Genomic DNA, 22,487 nt, shown 5'->3' with positions numbered 1-22,487 from the left:
CAAAGGAGGGATTAAAAGGTAAAAAGATAGAGAGAGAGGAAAGCGGAGGGACAGCGAACGACGGAAGTAAGGAGAAGATAGGAAAGATGGAGACGGTCGCAGGAGTCCGAGGACGTAGCACCACTAGCGAGAGCTCTTGTCGGCCTCAGGAGATGGCGTAGGGCGAGCCCAGTCGGCCAGAGCTACGCTGTCGTCGCAGATTGGCGTCCGGAGATGGCGTAGGGCCAGCCCAGTCGGCCTGAGCTACGCTGTCGTCGGAAATCGCAAGGGCGCAACCGGTCGGCACGAAATCCAGCGAGTGAATCAATTAAAGTGTTGGTAAACACGTGTAATATCGTACCTGCGGTGTTACCGCTCGTGGTTCAGCGTCTGCGACGCCTCACTTCCCTGCATCGGTGTTAACACGCAACTATATATGCAAACGTTGTGGGGAAGTTTCGTGCCTCGTTTCGCAGCTGTTCTCACACGCTTTTCTCGTGTCAAGTAAAACAGATTCATGGTTGTTTCGCGAACACGGGAAGGCTAGTTTCGTAGAGTGTCCCAGAGGGGCACGTACACGTGCCATTTTATTTTTAATTCGGGTGTGTCGCGCTTATACGTGGGCGCACTTCGGAGCTTGCTTTTTCCCTCATTGAGGAGTTTTACGATCGGGCGTCCGCTCAAGAATAGAAGGCTAGATGGGCCGGGGTGGGGCAAGGCAGCCCGAGGGCCACAGTTTCCAGGTGAAAGTGACGACGAACGAGCTCTTGGCGATGCTTCCGACTCTTATACATGCCGGCCTCGTCGTCACTCCCGCAGTACGACAGGCCGTGAGCTTTGGGATGGGCTCTCTTTCTCGAGATCTCTCTCGGAGAGTGGTTCCGCAACGTGCGTCTAGGGAGTTTTTTAGATGTCATTCGGGGGGACGGCCCTTCGAAGTCCGCAGAAACGGCCTTGAAACGCCGATACTATCTCGGCTGTCTTAGGCCTTCGCGTGTGTGCATGCGGTCTGCTTCCTCGGCTTCCCTACGTTGTTTATTTCCTTGCTTGCTCGCATGTTTGTGTGGCTTCTTTCTGTCCGATTTTTTGGAAGGTCTTCGTTGTCTTAAGTGGCCGCACGCGCTGTGATGGTGAATTCGCGTTTTAGCATTCCCTGCGTAGCACTGTAAGCCGCTCCCGCGATCACTTTGTTGCGTTGCTGTGGGCGTGGCGCGTGATATTGCCCCGCCTCTTCTTCTTTTTGGCAAGAGAAAGAAAAAAAAAATATGTGCATGCCGACACCACCATCGGCGATACCTTCCGCAGCAGTGTCCGGGACTTGAGGAGGCCGACGGGTCGCGTCGCTTGCGGGCCCTCGGTCACTGCTGCGCCGCCAGGGCTGTCGCGGCAGCAATCGGTGTTTTTTTTTTTTTTTTTTTTTTTTGCGGCGTGTCGCTGCAAACGTGATGTGGTTTTGTTGGGAGGCTTTTTTTTTTTTTATTCTGCGGTAAAATCAGTCATTCGGCTCGTGCTCACTGTCTCGCCTGTACTCCGGCAACTTGTGTTTCTTGTTTTTAGCTCGACCGCCGCGCTTTCGCTGCGTTCTTCTTCCCGTGGACGACCTTTCGGGTGCGTGGGAGCACTGCAGAGTCGGCGCCCCTCTCTCGGTGCCGGTTGTTGGCCGTTTCCTCGTTTTTGGTCGTTCCGTGCAATGTCCCCTCCTCGTCGACCGGCCGGACCTCTGTGTCAAGACGACAGGCAGTGCATCAGGAGGAGGAGGGAGGTTTGGCCTGCGGTGGATCCTGCAGCGTTGCGTGACACGGCATCGCGCTACTCCTGCTGCCGCGTCCGTCACGGCGGTTCCCCTCGTGTGTTCGGGGGGGTGCCCCTCGCTGCGCCGTGTCACGGCGCTGGACAGCGGCCGTAGATATCGGCCGTGCGGTGGTGGCCGACGGGAGGTGTCGCGCAGCTTCTTCCTCTTCTCGCGCCGCGGGGCGCGCGTCGGCCATCGCGGTGGTGCTGCAATGCGCGCCCCGCAGCGGGCGGCCCCCGCCGATGTAGCTTGCGCCGGTCTTGTCTTTGTTTTGTCTTCAGACTTGTTCTGCGTGCCGCTCGATCGACAGAGGCGGTCGTGCGAGTAGTGTTCATCCTCTTGACAGAGGTCGCGCGCGCTTCGTTCTCTTGACTGGCTATGGCTTGCGTCACAGGCTTCGATGATGACTGCTGGTCGCCTGCCAGTGTTTGGAGGTCTGATTACCCCACTACAGCGGGATCGAATACCGCAGCGGCAGCACAGTGTGGTGGTGGTAACAACATTATTAATAAATCCGGCAAATTCGTGGCCTGGGCCTAGGCCCACCGTTGTGGATGGCCCACAGTTAATCCTGGAGGTTGGCGCTGCGCAGCGCAGCCGTCCACCACGCCGCAGCCTCATGAGTGGAGACTGCATTTTCTTCTGCTAAAACTACACATTCCCAGAGAATGTACATGCACAATCGAGAATGTACAGCCGCACAATTTGCAAGTATCATCGGGATATATCCTCTTAAAATGAATGGTGTTGGGGAAAGTCCGGGTTTGCAATTGCCTCCAATCTATACCGCTTTGGATCTGTCGAGTTTGGGGCTTGATGGTGGATGCCGCTACGTGAACTCATGACGTCAGTGCGCCAGGCAAACGAAGTCTATGTCATCCCCCGTCCCCCTCGTGCGCAAATTCGTAAACAGCCGCGGCGTAAGCAAGCATGCTTGAACGCGTATGCAGCGGCGGGCTGCAACATGCTGAAAGACTTTCGTATGCTGTCTGTTCGTATTTCGATAATTCAGAAAAAAAAAAGGAAATCATCGTAATAAAGAGAATCATCTGACGTGTGCAACGCGTAGCCGCGTAACTTTTAAACGTAACTTTTAAACTTTTACACCCTTGGTTCGTTTAGTACGTACTTTAATAGACAGATTTCGTGATTGCGTCTCGTGCTTTAAATCCCTACTACCTCTAAGCGAAACGAGACGTCGATATGATGGTAGTGCAATGTGTGCGTGTATGCGTGCGTGCGTGCGCGCGCGCGCGCGTGTGTGTGTGTGTGTGTGTTTGTGTGTGTGTGTGTGTGTGTGTGTGTGTGTGTGTGCGTGCGTGCGTGTGTGTGTGTGTGTGTGTGTGTGTGTGTGTGTGTGTGTTAAGCATTGCGCGCATCGGCACGTGCAAACGGGCTTCCAGTGTTTTCTCAAAAGGCATCACACTCATCATACATACCTCTTGCGTAAGCGGTTGCGCTGTGCCTAATTCTAAGAGCAAACTGCTTCTGCGGTACAAGCTTGTTTCGTGTCATCATTTAATGTATACACGTCGAACGCAACGCGTTGCACGTCTCGCTAAATAGCTGCATAGCCTTCACGGATGCAGCTTCATACGTAGCACGACTGTTGCAGACTGGCATCCCTTTGTCAGGTGTAACTGCTGCACGCCGTTTTAATGACCCTCTGATGGCGCGCTAAGCGCGTCTCACAAGGACGGGTTCTCTTACGGTGGGCCTTCATGTCGGGCCAGGTATGTCCTCGCGGAAAACGCTGGATATAGTGACCCCGTCGCCGTCATATCTATGCTGTGTGTTATAGTCGAAGCCCGTTCGCTCGATTCCCCTCCGTCAATTTAAAGGCGGCTTTCATTGTTTACGCGGGCGCATTGTCCTATCCTCTTCCGCCCGTTCCGTTCATTAACGGCAACGCACCAGAGTGCTATGCGAAGAAGAACGCCGTCTTCTCGTCATTGTTCTATCTCTCTAGATGGGAAGCAGCGGGGAAGCAGTGCGAGAATAGATGTTGCACCTCGCTTTCCTGTTGCTATAGCTCGTATTGTCTCCCACCTCCGCCGGTGGTGGTACGCACAGGCACTCGTCGCCGGTGCATTGAGCGTGCTGACGGACTAGCTGAGCACCCGGCGTCGTGTCCTCCGAGACTGCCGCGGCTGAGCGGTGGTCTCGGAGCCCGCATGCCTGCCAATGCGTTGAAGCAAACGTGTCGACGTTGTCGTATCTCGGATGGATGGATGGATATGGCTGTACCCTTTAGATCGGGCGGTGGCTAGCGCCACCAAGCCGTAATACTTAATGAACCAAAAACTAGATTTATTTTTTTAGGGGCGAAGCTCCTTAGGGCGTGGGCTGTGCGTCCCCTGTAGCCTGTATGTAGCCACCTCTAGTTTAGTTCTTGCAGTGTTCACTAGATGGCGGTACCGTCCCCTGTATGTAACCACCTCTAGTTTAGTTCTTGCAGTGTTCACTAGATGGCGGTACCGTCTCCTGTATGTAGCCACCTCTCGTTTAGTTCTTGTAGTGTTTACTAGATGGTGGTACTTGTAGCTGATGATGAAAAGATGCAAGATGTTATAAACTAGAAAGCGGTACTTGTAGTTGATGAAAGACGCGAGATCTTACAAAATAGGAATGATGTCACATATGGCGCGTGTCATTGGTTGAAGGCAATCGTTCGATTTAGTGCGGCGACGTACGCTAGGGGGAGCGATGTAATAAAATCGAGTGGGCAAAATGTACAGAGGATTCATGGTTTACCAGGTTTACCTCCGGAGCTTCGCCCACTCATCATCATTCACTTCGTGGATATGGCGGAATTTTTCTTTAAAAAGTGAGTTTGAGGATTCGTACTTTGCAGTGAAGGGTTTAATTTTCACTCGTGCCTTGACTTTAGCCACCAATCAGATAACCTCCTTCTAGTTAAGTCTACCCGTTTAAAGTCTGTTTTGCCCTCCCGGTCCCTAAACCCCAGTGCTTTCAAAAACTCTGCGCCATCATCCTGAACTATAGGATGAAGTCCTTTACAGAACATTATCAAGTGTGCCCCTCTTTTCCCTCCCCCTCTTTTCCGAACCGCCACCTCGTGGGTTGGTCAGCCGTGGGAGAGGACCGATCTGGGTCACCGCGGCGATCGGCTACTGTGGCGGCACTTTTTCGACCGACGCTTGATGACGGCGACAGACGTCGCTTGTGGTTGCAACTCTCTATACGCAAACGAGTCTCTGTATTTCACGTTGTTCCGAGCGTGTCTATACACGGACGCGACTTTACTTACAGTTCAAGGAAACTTCAGTGCCGTAGCACTATAAACTAACTCGCGAGTGAATGCGTCACTGCGCAATATGCCTATGTAGCAGGTACACACTAAACGCACAGCGTGCAATCAGACATCGTCGAGACTGACGCACGTCATTCTCCGAGTCTAGCGCTTCCGTGCACCGACGCGGGGCACGGTATTAAATGCGCGGGCTCGAATATAGTCGCGGAATGCCGCTGCCCTCCGGCACTTCCTCGTGCTTTGTGTCGCACCTCTTTCCTCTTCGCTTGACCTGGGGCCTCTCGCGTGGACCTGCCGCGCCGCGATGTTCCGAGGAAGAGGGGAGGGGGGGGGGTGCAGTGACGTATCACGAATAAACCGACTCGCCTGTGAAGCCCGTGCTTCAGTTAGTGTGGGGAACAACGCGTGGCATGCGGAAGAAGGGACGAACTCGTGAGTAGTTCCCCCCTACTGTGCATACATGCACTGGACGACAGAATGTCGCAGCAGCGGCTGTCCTTAAAAAAAAAAAAAAAAAAAAACCATCGAACACGGCAGCATCGGTCGTGACTGCCGTGAGAAGCTCGTATACAAGTCGTGCATATATAGCTTCAGAGTTAGTGTCGCCGTTCTGGTTTCATTGATCATGATATTCATTATCATTGTTCGTGAGCTTTCTAAACCTCCTGAGGGTCTCGGAAAACGCCATTCAACCGAAAATCTAGCGCTTAATGACTCATTATGAGGCCTCCCTTTTTTGGTGCCCTTCTACGTCGGCGCTGTGAAACTCGCAACTAATGCTAGCTTGTTATTATATTCGGCCATTCATAGACACTTATAGCGCAGGATGTCCGTTCGTAACTAGGGGGGGAAGGGGGGTTGAGAGGGTTCTGACAGCCCTCCGAAATTTTTTGATGCCTTAATGTTTCGGGCAGTATTAAAGTATTTACACACATTCACATCGACCCCCAGTTGCCAAAGTTAGCAGTTGTGTTGCGTACATATTTCCAGCAGCCGATCTGACACTAAACCTTTGTATTCTGAAACAAGCCTCGACTCTCATTCCACTCTTCACTTGATCGAGCTGAGCACAGAGCTACCCCCCTCCCCCGGACCCAAAATGAGTGATTATTACGATATGGTGCCGGCTGTCGCTCGTACGCAATGAACATTTTCGGTGAGATGTGGATCTGCCATCGGATAATAGAGTTTTAGTACTGCGGAATGTTACTACGTACGCATCACGCAAGCGCCTTGCGTTACGTGGCGTCGTTTGCCACTAATCGGCTTTTAGTACGCCGTAGTACCCGCGTACGTAACGAGCGTGAAGCGCGTTGCGCCATCTGGTAGATCAAAATAGAAGCACGTGTTGTTGACAGCCAATGTGTGCCAATCCAAGTGTTATAGCCAGATTATGGCCATATTTTAAACCACAGAGCCGGTCGGTGCTTGCCTTCGATGCCGCCATTTTGCAAAACGAAGTCTCGCGCTGTCGCGAACTTCTTCGAGAGCGGCGCGATCAGCTCATACGTACGCACGCACGCATCTCATGCGTGCGTACGAAGCGGCTGCGTACGTAACGCGATACGTGCGCGTTGCGGTCTGCGCATGCGCACTACGCAGAACGTGGCGTCCTTACGTACGCAACGCCGCCACGTACGCAGTACTAAAACTCTCTATTCTCGCGTCAAGGTAAAACGCCGAGGTAAAGGACGTTCTAGAATACGGGGTTGAACCTCGACTAACAGCCTTCTCAGGCTCTCCGCCCTTTGTTATTCTTGAAGCCTGCCATGCTGACTGAAATGAGCAGCCAACACTTCCTTTGCTGTGTGTTCTTACGTAAGTCGTCTTTTTCGTAGGCATACGTTACATCACTGTCTGTGCGCCTGTGTTATTGCATCGCACAACAGCATACTACAAGCTATATTCGTTGGTGTCGCTATCTGAGCCGGCAGCCTACTCGTCACTCTTCATGAACGTATTAGAAAAAAAAAGAACAAAAACATCACGCTATCGCAGGGTGTAATTAGAAACGTCATTCACCCTCTTCTTATCGTGTCTACTCTCTTTATAATATCTACGATAGGGTGAGTCCGACGGATCCCTCACACCGCGCAATTCAACCTTGCACATCTTCCCGACGGTTGGGACACTCTGTAAGTGCGTATGTAGCATAGCAATGTGCTGCTATCATAGCATTGCGACGCTGTCAAGCGCGCGGATGTAATCCCGTCTGCAGTGTTTTGTCTGCCAAGCTTATCGTCGGTCCCCCCCCTTTTTTTTTCTCACGGCACCTCCCCGTCGTCGCTGTAGCCCGCTTTGTTTTTTTTTTTTTTCGAAGGCGCCATCTGCCGATCGATCAGAGCGTTCAATCAGGCAGCCATCCGGTGAAATAATCACGGCGCCCTCTCTGTTCGCCTTGTTTTTGTCGGTATTCTCAGCCTCTCGCTCATCGCACTCGGATTTTATTTTGCTCTTCCAGGGAGCATGCAGGAAACGTGCTCTTGCCTGTTATGACGACACGTTACGTGGCCCGACGGGAGCATTCCTTGGAATGAGTTTCGTAATAAGCGGCTCGTTCTCGGCGCCGTTTCTTTCCTTTTTTTTTTTTTTTTTTTTTTGCTGCCGTTGCATGCTCCGCGGATGCATAGCGACGACTCTGCGACGCAGGCCCTTGTTACGCAGAACAGTCTGTGCTCTCTTGCAGCCACCCGGTTTCTCTCCTTGCGACGTGACCCGGGGATCGTAGATATATATTCACTTACCCTATAAAGCGAGCGGCGCCTCCTCTTTTTCGCGGTGGTATTTCTCGCGCTGGAATTCTGGGTGTTGTTTTCGCCGTCGCTTTCTCGGTGGTGGCGGGGCTTCTGGTCATGATCGCCTTCGCTTTGCGAGGAAATCGTTGCGCCAGGCGCCGCGTCGCCCTCGCTTTCGCGAATCTTCACCTTTCTTTCTTTCCTATTATTTCTGTCTTTCTTCCTTCTTTCTTTCGTCCTTTCTTTCCTTCTTTCTTTCTTTCTTTTATTTGAGACAACGCGAATACGGCGGTGCTTCCACGTAAAGTGGCGCCGAGCTGACTCACGTGTTAAAATTGCTACGCAGCGGTGAGAATAATGTTTATGTCGTGTAAATGCCGCGTAAGTAGTGTGTTGCCGTCGCTGCAGTTTTCTTTCTTTGAGTCTGCAGGCCATATAGGAGATGCTTAAAACTTTCGGCATTGGCTATACATCGCATGATATGCATGTGTGAGAGTATTATTGATTTATTATTACTATTATTATTAGTAGTAGTAGTAGTAATTGTCGTAGTAGTAGTTGTAGTAGTAGTAGTAGTAGTAGTAGTAGTAGTAGTAGTAGAAGTATAAAATCAAACTATAAGCTCATTGGCTGTAACAAAACATAACGTAACGTACACTAAAACAAATGCAATATAAAACAGTGTTGTACATTAAAAAATAATGAACTTGGAGAAGTAGGTGCCTTTTTGTGGCTTCAGCTACTCCTGTTGTCCTGCTTGCATGGCACGTGTCGTCGTAAATTTCTGGACAACCACAAAACTATATACTGTTAAACACGTGAAAAAAACATTCGCACGCTCAGTTTCAGTGCTGAATTTGCGGAAATATATACGGGAAACAGCCAACGTAGAGTACCCATACATCGGAATAATAAGCGCCCTCCTATATAGTTTGGTAAAAGTGGGTTCGGCGTTTCTCGAAAAAAACTCGATCGAGAAATTGAGGTGATAGCGTGCGTGTGTGTTGTATCTTGGCCTCGAGAGACAGCCACATCTAATTCGCGGGTATAGTGGCGACCGTCCTTCTCTCTGATCGAATCACGGCCGGGCACGGACTTCGCGCGCGTTGTCGAGGCGCCATCGGCGTGCCGTGCCCCACCCTCTGTTGTGTTGCTCTGCCGAAGTGGAGCGCCGCGGCGCGAAACGCTACACCTCTCGTTCGCTACCGAGCTGTCGCCGCCCTGCATGCATGCCGCTTGCTTTTGCCGTATGTAAACTGTGCGCAACGCGTCAATGGTCGGTTCGAGAACTGCATGCGCGGTATATTCCCATGCGTTATTGTGTGCCCGTGCATAGAATGTGGCGCAAATTTTCGGGTTTTGCCTGCACGGGGTGAAGGGTTCGAGCTGTCGTCCTTCGTGCAATGGGCGAGGCCTTGGCTGCTGCCGCGCGCTCGGAGTTGCGTGTGCCTGCCTTCTCGGCGTACTTGCGTGCAGCAATGTCCCGCAGATTGATCGCCAGGTAGAAGTGAATAAAAGTACGCGACCCGCCCTTCTTTTGTTGCAAAAGTCGGTCACGTGGCCTTTGCCGATTCTAAGGCATTTCTTCGACCCTCCGCTGGAAGCTTAATCGTACGCGGTGTCGCCTCGTCCAAAATTCGTGTTGGTGACGTCCTGTCGAGGAAGGTGTCAGACAGTAAGCAAATCTACTGGAACGTCTTAGCTACAGTAATTTCGGCCCCTGAACAGCGTCATCAATGTATAGGTGAACCTCGGTATAGCGAACTCACGCACTCAGTGTGGACACTGGTGGTTATCGAAAAAAAAAAACATGTGCATGTACTACACGTGGTTATCAAGGTCTGACGTTCGAGGTCGGTTGTAGTTAGAACTGTTAAACCCTTTCGAAATATGGAGCCGAAGGGTTCTGAACGTAATTTTAATGGTCGTTTATATATCGACGGACTCGCGAAAGATTCAAAGTTCTGAATTAATAACTTTCCCGTGTGCGCGTTTGCTGCTCGCGTGTTGAGTTATTTTACGTTGTTCAGCGGCTCGTTCCATCTCTCTCACACACACACAGACGTTACAAACCTACGTTACAAACCTACAGACGTTACAAACCTTATCACAGACGTTACAAACCTACTTGTCTTGTGCGCTGCACCAAAGTGTGCCCGCAGCGCCGAGGTTGTGCGTGCAGTTGGTGTACCCACACCGCCCTCTCTGCCACTCGCTGGGCGGGCTCGTCACGAGAGCACGGGGCGTTGGTCTCGCTCATGTCGTACTTCGGCCGAAGCGAACTGTATACTTCGGCGACGTCCGTGAGAAGTCGACCGCGCCGCAAACCACGCGGCCGAAGGAGAGCGAGCGCATGCACGCTTTCTGCGGCCTGCCTGCCTTTGCCCGCCCCTTTGCGTTCGAGAAGGCGTTGATGAAGAGCGGAACCGCCGAGCGTTGCCCGCTCGGTATCGATAGGAATGCGAGATCAGAATATACTTCACTGCAGTGACTGGAGTCGACTGATGCAGCGAGTCCTTGCAGTACACACACACACACACACACACACACACACACACACACACACACACACACACACACACACACACACACACACACACACACACACACACACACACACACACACACACACACACACACACACACACACACACACACACACACACACACACACACACACACACACACACACACACACACACACACACACACACACACACACACACACACACACACACACACACACACACACACACACACACACACACAAGCAAAAAGGTCGCAACTATGGCAGAAGCATTCAGCTCTTGACAGAGATAATGAAGTCATGAGTGGAAGCTGCTAAAAAGAAAAGAATGAAAGGACAGTCAGTCAAAGAACCTAATTCAAGTCCTGAAGGGTAGGTCCCCCTCATGGTAATAAAGAAAGGCAGCATGTCACGGAAACCACCACTATGGTAAAAAAAAAAAAAAACGTCGTGAAAGTTGTACTCGCAGTTTTTATGTTAACATTTCTAAAGATAATTTCATTTATATCACAGGGGAGTCATTTGCGTGCGTCAGATCTGTTGCTGCTCAGGTTTCACAGAGTGGGAAGATTGCTTCTCTTGACTGCCATAGGGCAGGCGACAACATCGCATTCGCCGTATACCATCTCAAGCAGAGCGGACAGCTGTGCGGCTTTGTTCTGCGGCGGTATAGCTGCTTGCACTCAGAACGCTATGCTAAAAATGACCTAATGTTACGCAATGGAAGAGCATCGCCATCTACGGAGCCGTTGAATTACCTTTGTCTACTCTTACTCTTATATGTCCCAGTTTTTATGTAAAAAAAAAAGAGCTAGCTTATGCGAATAAGCTGCGGCAAGCTCGCGAAGCCTTCATACATTGTAGCGACCTTCTATATACTGCCGTTCTTTGCGGCTATACGAGGAGCAAATGTATGCTGGGACGCGCATATAGCAGCGCACTCGAGGCCTTAAGCGGCACTGTAGGACGATGTCTGGACGCCGTTCAAGGCTGGTCCACTCAAGAGATCGAAGCGCGATTGTCCGAGCACGCAACGAGAGAGGCCGGCCGGCAGGTGGTCGGGAAAGCCGTTGGAACGTCTTGCGCACTTGCTGTTACAAGCTGGAGAGAGAGAAAAACAACATTTTTGTGCATCCGGCGTGCGGGTAGTCCGCGCAGGGCGCGGGTATTCCCTATCTAAAGACTATAGCTAATAGTCCTATAGTCCCAGGCTCTAGATCTTGAGGACGTTGTGCTCTGGCTAGGCATTGGATACTCGGGCTCCTCCGCTCCCGTTGTCCGGGGCGTCGGTTCCCTTTCTCGTCTGCTTTGCCAGGGCCTCCTCAAGCCGCTGGATGGCCCTTCGTTGTGTGTTTAAGTCTTGGGAGCGTATCCATGCTCCCACCTCGTCGGGATACGTGGCGTCCTGGCACTGCCCATTCCCATTGTTCACACCACTGTTACACCCGCCCCACATGATGTGGCGGAGGGTGGCTAGTTCACGTTCGCACGCGCTACACTTAGCGTCCACAAACATGTCGGAGCATACGTGCCGGGCCAAGCTGGAGTGATGAGACTCGTGCGTAAGGTTTGTGTGAGCGCACGCACTTTGGCTGGAATTCGCGTCGTGTCCAACTTCTTATGCGGCCCACAAAGCGGTGGCAGCCAGGGCCGTGTGGTTATATTGCCACCTTGAAAGGGGCTCGGCCGCGTCCTGCTGTAGCGAACGGGAGGGACACCGACCGCTAAGCTTGGCGCGTTTTACCAAACTCGGTTCCAGGTTGCGTTGCGGCTTAGTCGTGGTATTTAGGCGTTGTCCAAGGCTGTAGTATGCGTGTTTTTTAAACGTGGCTACATGCCTTTGTCGGGCGTGATGAGAAGAAACGTTTGTAAAGCGTTCCGTACTTGCGCGAGTCGCCTTTTACACCTAAGCAAAACAGAACAGCGCCGTTCGTGATATTGGGTGCTTATGTCGCAGCAATTATAACGTAAGGGTAACTCTAGGTGTGCGATCGAAGTTGTGCAAAGAAAAAAAAATGCATCCCAATATTTATAGTCATGGTGTGGTGTCTGTAAATGGCATGCTGTCAGAGGTGGCGATTGTCAGCTTCTGGTACATGTATACAGTCAACTGCGAAAGTGCGCGAGATGTGCAGCTGTCAGTTGCAAAAAACTGCATTGCTGCGCCGCCTACCGGGACGTGCACCGCGGTGTTCACATTATCGGCCACGGCATCCGAGATTAGATCCAGCAGCGGTGCGTTGTCTAAGCGCACTCCCAAGTCTAAACGCGCCGTTGCGAATCACCGAGTACAGTATAGGTGCCACATCAATGCAGTTTTTCGTAGTTTTCCGCCGCTCCGCTGAGCGCTGCGCATCCTGAAAGCTTTTTCTGGTGACAGTACGTTGACCAGCCTTCAATAGGCGCAGCATTCGGTGGTGTACAACCGCTTCTTGAAACGACTGTGTTCTGTGTTTCGCAGAAAGTCTTTATTTTCATGTATGCGTGAGACCTTCTTGCGCGATTTCTGTTTCCCAATGTAACGCTCAAGTTTGTCAAAAGCGTGTTGTCTCCTACCAACGTTGTCTGCCTTATGGGGAGGAAAGGGGACCATAAAGTTTACTCTCGCATATAGAGGCGCGCGAGGAAAGAAGCAGAAATCTGTTTACCGCGCGGGCAGCGCGGCACCGGTTTTCCGTGGCGTTAGCGCTTGTGCGTGCCTATCGCAAAAACAACTTCGATTCCCGCGAAGGCGAGATTTATCTTTCGTTGCCTCCGGGCGGAGAAATCCCGTGCGCGGTGGTCGAGTGGTGGCGCTGGGGAGCGTTCGCTGTTTTGCAACGGTTTGTTCGAAATCGCCATCGTCGGCTTGTGCGTTCGTGAGGTTGATGCAGACACATGCAAGACGGTATAGTGAGCGTCCCAAGCACACGAAGGCAGCGGCGGAGAGGTTGTTGTGCGAGAGGCGTGCTCAGCGAGGGTATTACACCGCTGCGGCTGCACAAAGGCGGTGCGTGACTTGCGACACGCCTGCCGCCGACGTAATCTTTCCTGTTCCCCGCGCGCATTGGAGCTCGTTGGAGCACATTGCACAGTTGGAGCTCGTTGGAGCGCACATTGGTGTTCGTTGCATCAACGCACTGAATCGGGTATAGGAAAGTGACATAGACGATGCACTGAAGATATAAACTACTCTATTCCTTTCTTAATTAGTAACATTTATTGGGTGAAGGGTAGAGTTGAAGATTTTGCGAGTCGAACAGTAATTTCAACTCGATGCACTCATGGTGGGCATCTAATCTAGACTCTGCCTGGTCGTTATCGATACGTTGGCTTTCCTGGCTTGTTCTGTCAAAAATAAAACAAAAACTTCCAAGAAGAAAAGTGACCAATCGGTGTGTCACACACTTCTGGTGAGGCCCCGCCGATCCAACATCGACGTGCGGCAGACTCGCAGGCTTCCACTTTACGCTTCGGCCTGCGACGCCTGAAAGACCTCGAAGTGGCACATTTCAAATTTATTTGCGGGTTGGTCGACCCGTGCGGGGTTGCACGTGTGGTGATGTGTGGGCCTGACCGACGCACTCATAAGCAGACACGGAGTTTGATTACACATAAACAAGAATTTAATTAAAACAGGGGCAAAGGCAGGAGATTACAAAAATAACAAATGAGGAAAACTGATACGTGCGATGGAAAGAACAGCTATATAACAAAATGTGCTAAAAACAGTACAAAAGATACAGGCTAAAGACAAATATGTGGAACATTAATAAAATAACAACAAGATGGAAATCAAAGGAGAGAGACACTATAAATTAATTACAGAATGATCATGGTGGCGCTTTAGAATTTAAACGTGCGACGCAGCGCACACTACAAATATTTAAAAAAAAGGCTGGTTAAAACAAGTTTACGGTTTAACAAAAAAAGTCACAATAAAAAGTTCCATACGGACCAAACCAGCCCTTGGTGCACGTAGGGGAGTTGACGGGTGCCGCTGAAGGTCTCGCCGGCTTGGTAGACGACGAGGGTGCCCGGAATTGCAGCCGTCTCAATACGTTGCGCGGGTCACTCCGTGCTCGCCGCCTACGCGAGACTCGCGACACCGACGACCGCACTGGTTGCTGTCTGTACGTCAACTGCCCTTGCGATGCAGTTCAAACCGCCTCAGGGGCGTACACGTGCTCCCGTCTCATCTGGGAGTAATATTCCTTGTTTAGATCGCCGGTGCCCCTTCCGGTACCGGTGCAGGGAAGACAAGCCGGCGCCACGTTGGGTCGTTATAGTCGCCGGATGTCGTCCCCCAACACAAAAGCGCCCCTCCTTGAAGGTGGGGCCCGCGGATGCTCCGAAAATTGGAGTCGTTTGTGACACGGTGCCACGTACATCTCATGTCCCTCTTTGCGAGGGTGCATTTTGGAAGATTGCGACTACCCAGTTGCCTCTTTGACTCTCATTAACGGGGACCCATGTCACGCGTTCCGCCGCCACTGTAGCCTATAGTCGCGTGTCCCGTGTTTCCGAAACCTCTCAGGTGGCAGGCAGCGGGTTGGACAGCTCGAAAGGCGGCATCAAAGGGGCTTCGCTCGTTTCCCACCGTGGTGGCGCGCACGCTGCGCTGCACCGTCTCCGCATAAAAGCCTCCGGAGAAGAAGCGGTGTGTTTCGTACGAAACGCCATCATGACTTTTGATTGTCAGCAACGCAGGCAGAGAGGGCGGCGGGGATTTTGGCGGTCCCGGTGGGAAACACTGTGCGGCTATCATTTCGCGGGGAAGCCGTGCTAAAGGCCGAAGAAGTGTTTCGTGTTTGGAGGAAAGCAACGGTAGAGGGGGGAGGGTATACGCAGCTTTGCTCGCTCCAAGAAGGGTGTTTTTTTTTTTTTTTTTTTTGCTTTCCGCTTCCTCTTTGGCACCCCTGCTGCTCGCGAAAGTATTGCCTCGCACTCTTCGAGGCGCCGCCGTGAAGGAGTCAGGTGCCACTGGCGTCGTGCAGCCGCTGTGCCCTGCCCCCCCCCCCCCCCCCCATTTTTTCTGTACTCTTTTACTCTTTTCTTTGCTGCGCGGTGTGTATAGTACCGGCGCAGTTGGTGGTGGTGGTAGCGGTAGGGTGCCTGAATGGTTTCCCTCGCCCGCCGCTCCGTACAGGGTGGGGACAACCGCGTCGTCTGCTAGAGCGTCCGCCATTACATATCTCACCCCAACGAAACACACTGCCTGCGCGCGCGTATGAGGAGAGTTTGAGAAGAGTTTAGTGCGAGAAATGGTATTTCGCGCTATAAAAAAGCAGTCTGAATATGTGCGTCTGTCATTGGAGACTGTTTGCAGGATAAATCTACATTAATTCATGAAGCGCACGCCTTTTCCTGTTACCTAAACTCACCGCACTCCTCAGTGGCTGTGCAGCGTGCCAGCCACTCAGTAGTGCTCGCATTGTACGCGTTGAACTTACTTCATCCTGCTTTTTCCCCCGCCTTGCGTGCCCTCGCAGCTCTGAATAATCTTGCGGGAATGAGATTCAGATTTGTTACACAGCTATTTTTCTGTTATAGCTGGTTGAGATAGTGAAACAGCGTAAACATCAATTGAATCTCTCGTTTTTATGTGACCACTGAGAAAAAAATCTTACTAAGTTATTGGAAAATACAAGATGAAATGCAGTAATAACGATTTTGATGCCCTATACCTGTTCAGTTTTTCTACTTTCCATAGATATATGTAAGCGAGCAATCTAATTATCCGAGAAGTATCACTCTCGTATTCTGCCTCTGTGACGCTGTGTCGGTATTGCTTCGACCGCAATAATATTAACTTACCATAAACATTCTCCAAAGATCACAACCTTAGTCAGCTTAAAGATCACAACGCTGTTTTTATCTAAGAATGTGATATTGTATAACAAATAAGAAAAATGTCTATGAACTTAAGGAGGAGGATGAAGAAAGGACAGGGAGGTTAGCCAGTTCACAATGAACTCAAAATATTTTAATCAAACAATAAGTGTTCTGAAAGAAAAAATAATAAAATTTATAAGTGACTGGTCCAGTTCGGCTGGTCACGGAAGGCTTACCCCAGCGCACGTCTTGCTTCCGTGTTCATTGACGCCGTTTGAACTAACGTGGCGCAAATGCACGCGAAGCCTCAGTCTTGCATAATTCGCAATAAGGAGTTTTGCTACGGCGTCACTGTGCTCGGAGCAAGTCTTTACGCAAGGGCGCACCATCTCGTTCAAATAATCGGTCACGGCCTTCAACGGGGACCTTAAGCGCAGCAAGCCCTCACTCCAACTTATGATGCCCCTGAAATGCTCTTCACACGACTTGAGTGTCAGCAAAACATCCTTGCTGGGATATGTGAGGTTGCCACCTTCACTCCTGTACTCCTTCAGAATAGTCAGAGTTGCGTGCTCGCTTTCAGTTGAGCCTAACAAGGCAGAATTACAATGCCCGCATCCCGCTACAACACTCAGCATACCTTTTAAAAGGAAGCCGCCGATGTAGAAAAGGATGTTGCATTCGTTTTCTTGAAGTTCTTCAATGAACAAAATTTCCGAGTCATCAATGACATCAGCTTCCACCTCCCCGTGCTCTTGTTTGCCTTTTGCAAGCATGTCGGCGAGGTACTTAGCATCGTCGACTTCGTAGCTTGACGTTCCGGGTGCATGAAGGAACTGACTCACGCACACAAGCTTCAGGGCACACTTTAAGTCATATGCGTTAGGAACAGGCTTCCTGATGCGCACCACCGAAAACAAATTTTCGAGGCAGTCTTGCAAGATTCTGCTCGTGAGGAAGAATTCGTATCCTTCACTGCGCAAGAGAATGTCTTGGAGACGAAGAACGACTTTTGTTGTTATTAGTAAACCTGCTTGCGAAGGCTTCCACTGTGCCTTGCTTCCCATCTTCATTCCTTGAAAAACTTCGAGGGCCGAGTTCAGTAGCTCAATTGATTCGTGGTACCTCCGCATGTCTCGAAGGCTGAGAGCAACTGATGGGTGGCGGGAAGACATTAGCGTGTACCAGTTGAATACTAATTCTAGAAACCAAGCTGTTGTCTCTGCCTCCGGCTCTATCGCGTCCTCTTTAATTAGGTACCGAATCGCTGCAGGAGCTTCCCTGAAGAAGCGGACAGCAACTCCCACTTTCATTTTTGTGAAATGGCCTCGCGAAATGTGTAACTCTGAGAGCCTCGGGGCGACTTTCAGCTCTCGTTCAGCATCATACTTAATTACACTGCGCACATGGTCCACGTTCACTTCTTTTGATGGCAGATTGTGCTGGCATACTGTTGCATCACTCAGAAAGAATACTTCCGATGAAAGCAACTGTGACTTGACATTCTTCAGCACGTGTGCAGCATCTGCTGTGAAAAACAATTCTTTGTCTTCCAGACAGGGGTGAGGCACTGAACATACAGTAATGGAATTCCTGTGGCTGGAGAATCCGAGCTCGCGCCACATAGCCCGATTAGAAGCCCCCATGTCGCAAGTGACGACACGGATTCTTAAAGAGATTTCCGCGCAGAGCTGCACTATCTTCATGACGTAGTCCTTGAGGATACTACCCTCTACATGACTTCCGGTGAAGTGGTAGGCAATCACTTGCTTCCATCTCGTATTCAGGCCTCCTACCATGAACACTAGTGCGTGATGTGCAGGTTCGTCTGGATTTTCTGGCATAGTTTGCCCCCCCAACACCACATCCTCAGCGCGATCGAGCTCGTACCCGCGAGCAATCTCCATTTCATCCAAGAACAAAGCACAGTCTTTTTCAATGTCTTGCATGTTCTCTGCTTTGATTTTGAGAACATCGATGACTTCCGTCAAAATTCCGGGAAGAAACTTGAGGCCCTGAAGGCGACGTGCAAGGGTTTTTCCGGATGGCAAGGGGTAGCCCAGATTTCTTAGTGTCTGGTAACCAGTTTTTCCACAGGAAAACTTAATCTGAAGCGCCTGCTTGATTGTTTCTGCAGACCAAGTGCTTCCCTTATTACTCTGGCGCCCAAGAGCCTGCAGCTGGTCATCATTGAGGAATTTCAAACGCTGTCCGAATAATTCCATTTTGGTTTCCAATTTTTTCACCTGTTTTTTTAGTGCTTGAATGGTTGAGGTGGCTTTCCGATGGACTTGATGTAGCTGAGTGTATTTTCTGCCCATATCGGAGAGCTGCTTATTTAACTGCTTGTTTTCACGTGCCCCGTCAGGTGCATCGGCCGAGATCACAACTTCTTCCCTTTCCATAATGTGCGGTACTGAATCAGGCGTCTGAGAATTGCAGCTTTGCGGTTGCTGTGCGCCAAGACTGTCTGTGCGTGAATTTAAATTCGCCTGTGCACTTGTGAGTGGCGTACAATTAATGGCCGTAGAGTTGTCACCGCGTGTTTCTTGGCATGCATCAGGCAACACAGCAGGTCCTGCCCTGTCCTTTGGCGCCTTCCTTTGTGGAGGCAAGCCTGCAGTGCAAAAAAGGACAGTCACAAGCTGCAAGTATTACAAGGTAGCCAGCTCTAATCACAGGCCTGTACTGGATTTTAGCAGTATTATAGGTTGCAGACATATGCCTTTTCTCAGGTCGCAGGCACGTACCCCGACTTTCTTAATATCCTCAAACGAGGAATTCCACGGATCATCCTAATTTTTGAAACTAAATCATTTTAGCCTTGTACTGTTGCCACCTGTTAGGTTCATACAGAATCTTTGACGCACAGTGAAACAGTAACTTACCCCTGAAAGGGAACACCGTTGGCACAGCGTTCGGCTTCAGTTTTATCCACTGGTCAGCTCGGTGCTGCTCGAAATGGCTTGCTTCAAAATGTGCCTGTAAGTCCGTTATGAACCATGAATTTTAGCTTAGCTTAGCCTAGACAGAATTACTAGAAAGACACAGTATACCACACAACTTTTATTGAATTTCGTGATTTGCAATAAACGAATGAAAAACACTTTTCTGTAAATACGCAATTTAATAACAAGCAGCCTATTTTGTTTATACATATAGTGACTAAAAACTGGTACAAACTTCAAATACTGCGGCTGCGCCACACGTTTCCATAGCTGCACTTTTAGAGATCGCAAAAAAAGAGAGAAAAACTGCAACTTAGACGTGAAGCGTTTACAGCACCGACAAAGTGACCCACAGACACGTATACACATTTAAAAAAACAAGTTTCAAAGTTCTCGACGAGAAAAGAACACATGTCGGGATACTCACACTGCATACACACGAGGACTTCGTAGGCTGCCACTTGTCTCGCTTAATCTTCACCATCCATAGCAGCCTTCTTTTGGGCTCTGTCGGAAAATGGTAGAGTTTCCAACCATTTCTGGAGTTGTTCGTGCACATGGGCACGCAGCACCCAGTCATTTCCCTAAAAAAGTATATGACAGAGCGGCCACAGCTCCTTCTTTGCTCCCGTCGCTATGCGAAGTGAGATCTGCAATGGCGGCGGCCGTCAGGAAAAACCGGTCGCGGCGGCGAGCACCCCGTCAAACAATGTCCCCACCCTGCAAGGAGCGGCGGGCGAGGGAAACCATTCAGGCACCCTAGGTAGCGGCAGACCCGCTTGTCGTGTTGCTGGTGGCAGCGGGTAGGCAGGAGGGAAGGCTGTTATTATTATCAGTATTGCATTGCTTTTCTTTACCTGTATTGCGCCAGTTGCTTTTGTGAGAGTTCCTTTCTCTCCTCTCGCGGTGCGGAAGGCTGGCGCCGGTGCTCGCACCGATTCGTCGCCGCCTGTGCTGTCGTTTGTACCGCGCTCGTGTTCTCCAGCCTAGTCCGGCTATCGGTCATATCTCCCATCCTCGTACGGCTCCAGGGCTCCTCCGAAGGGAACATGTATAAGCTACGTTCTACTCTCCTGTCTGTGTGTTTTTTTAAATAATTTGTTTAGTTCACCGTTAGTGCTCGAATTTAGGCTGCCTGTTAACTTCCTTTTTTCTCTTAAACACTATCCGCGCCCCAACGGTGTTTCTTCGGAATAGATTATCCACGTTGTTGTTCGGAGGGAGCACTAATCTCGCTTTCCTTGGGCGGCAGTTTCGAAAGCCTAGACGGACTACAAGTGTCTTTCCACCCCGCGGGATGGCTGGCTGTGTCTACGGGATGCTGACCGCCGACCGGGGAGTCCGCATTGTGCGCAGGTCTAGTGACAGCGACAGATACTTACGAAAACAGTTAAAAACGGCTGTGCGATCGAGATCTCGTACTGTTTTTCAGTTCTGTGCGTCGCTCTGCCTCGTTTTCTGCTTTTAAAAAGTTCGGCGCTGTACTGCTGTTGTGGACACCCTGATGGACATTTTAATAAAGTTCTTGACTGACTGTCCTGCTGTGCTGCTCGGACAGCGCGTTCTGGAAGATAACTTTTGTTTTAGGGTCCTGGCTCGGCGAATAATACTGTGCTCGTGTCTTTGAACCATGAATATCTCCGAAGAAGCAAGTGACCTTTAGGTACCTTTTTGTTTATTTACTTTGACTCATGCAAACTATCTCGAGCGTGTACTGCATCTCTGTTAGCGGCCTTGCTGATTCACTCGCTTACTATTCTTAATGCTGCATACTGAAGACATCTATGGCGGTAGCTGCCACACGATAATGGTCGGAAGAGCAAGCGTGTACGCACCCCTTTCGTAAAAATTACATTGTCTCGCTGTGGAGTCGAGCTCGTGCACAATGACGAGGCGAAATCGCGCAGCTTTACGTATCGTTCCCTTATCAATCACAACAGTGAAACAATAAAGTAAAATAATGATCTCGCCAACGCCACGTTGCAGTTGCCGACGTGGCTGTCTGTGCGCCGTCATAATTCTGGATTCGATGAACATGTCCCAGCGAAAGCCGCACTGTACGATACGTCTACGCAGGCGCGAAAAAAAGAGGGCAGGATTGCGTGAATTTGTGCCAGTCTCTACGTATTTTGTAAGAATGGCATTTTACGCTGCAAACACGTATGGGGGTGATGGTTAAACGTTCATCATCGTGCTATCAGCGCTGAACTAACTGAATTAATGGTGCGATGACACCGTTAATCAGCATCATCTCTGTCGGAAGCATCCATTACCAAGTCGGTCATGGCATACCTTTACATGGCCGACTTTCAACATAAATCGCCTTACTAGGACTAATGGTGGCTGATATACGTGCCGTCGCTATTATGATCGGAACAGGAAAACCCCGATGTGGTGTCTCAGTTCGCGTCACTGCTGTACCAACCAGGTGGACGGAAGGTAAAGGCGAGCGCGTTGCCTTCCTCGTTGCCCGTCGTAGGCGTCGTCGTTCCGCAAAAGGCGTCCCTGACCAAGGACGGGCGCGCGAGGGACTGAGGACCCGGATACCTCCGGGACCGTGCCCAGTTGCGCGCGCCTCTCCGTCCGACGCCACTGCAACCTCCCCCTCTCTCACTCCCCACCTCTCGTGCGCGTTGTGCTCTGCGTGTTTTCGCTTTCAGGAAGTGGCTCTCCCGCCCACTTTTGGCCAAACCGCCAGACCCGCTTTCGGCCGACGGCATCCCCCCTCCCTCCCCCAATGTGAACGTCTTCCCCCTTGAGTTCTCGCATTGTTTATTTATTATGTGTGTGCCCCCTCTCCTTCTCTCTCAGGCGTACGCGGTCCTCGGCTCTCCACGCACACCTTTTCCCTCCCCCATCTAATCCTAGGTGCCCTTAATCATTTGTAACTGCTAGTTGCCTCGTCCGTCTCCCGGCCCTGTTCCTCGCCTCGTGTGCGCCGACCGGCGTGCTTTGCATTCGGTCCTTTTAGCCTTTCATTTTATTTTTCTTTCGCCTCGAGCTGAACTCTCTCAACCACATCGGCGCTGCAAGCAGCAGAGTCGTGCGTTCGGTTGCTCTCTCTCTTCTCCAGCGCCTCTGACGTACGTGGTAGTACCTTCGCCTGCCACGTTTCACCCTAGCCCGAGCCGTAGCGGCGCTGGCGTCGTTTTATTCGTGTTTTTTTTTCCCGGCCCCATTTTTCGCCCCCCCACCATCTCTGCCACCTCTCGCGGTGCTCCGTTCGACGAAGATGGGACGAGTCGATAAGCTGGCACTGATTGGACCGAGGTGTTGCCCGGGACGTGCTCGCGCGGCGGGGCGAAGAATGTTGCCCCCGGTTCGAGAGCGGCACCGAAGAAGCGAGGCGCGACCCAGCTCTCCCTGCTTCTCCTTCTTATTCGGGCTTTTCCTCCAATGTCTTTCTGTTTGTGTTTCA

General features: G+C 50.9%; 2 protein-coding genes across 2 annotated transcripts in view; one reads left to right on the top strand and one right to left on the bottom strand.

Moving 5' to 3' along the window:
- The window catches only part of Egfr (epidermal growth factor receptor), a 261,496-nt gene that overhangs the window by 174,824 nt on the left and 64,185 nt on the right, over window positions 1–22,487 (top strand). The window lies entirely within an intron of this gene.
- Window positions 16,251–19,829, bottom strand: LOC142763359 (uncharacterized). Its single transcript, XM_075865130.1, has 3 exons — window positions 19,497–19,829; window positions 19,010–19,103; window positions 16,251–18,738 (listed from the first exon to the last, which is right to left on the bottom strand). The coding sequence occupies exons 1-3, from the start codon at window positions 19,647–19,649 to the stop codon at window positions 16,343–16,345; spliced, it is 2,643 nt and encodes an 880-aa protein (XP_075721245.1). The 5' UTR covers window positions 19,650–19,829; the 3' UTR covers window positions 16,251–16,342.

The sequence above is a fragment of the Rhipicephalus microplus genome, chromosome 1 (assembly GCF_043290135.1).
Source record: "Rhipicephalus microplus isolate Deutch F79 chromosome 1, USDA_Rmic, whole genome shotgun sequence".
In the NCBI taxonomy this organism is placed as follows: domain Eukaryota; kingdom Metazoa; phylum Arthropoda; class Arachnida; order Ixodida; family Ixodidae; genus Rhipicephalus; species Rhipicephalus microplus.
The sequence above is the reverse complement of the archived record's forward strand: the minus strand, read 5'-3'. Positions and strand labels throughout refer to the sequence as shown.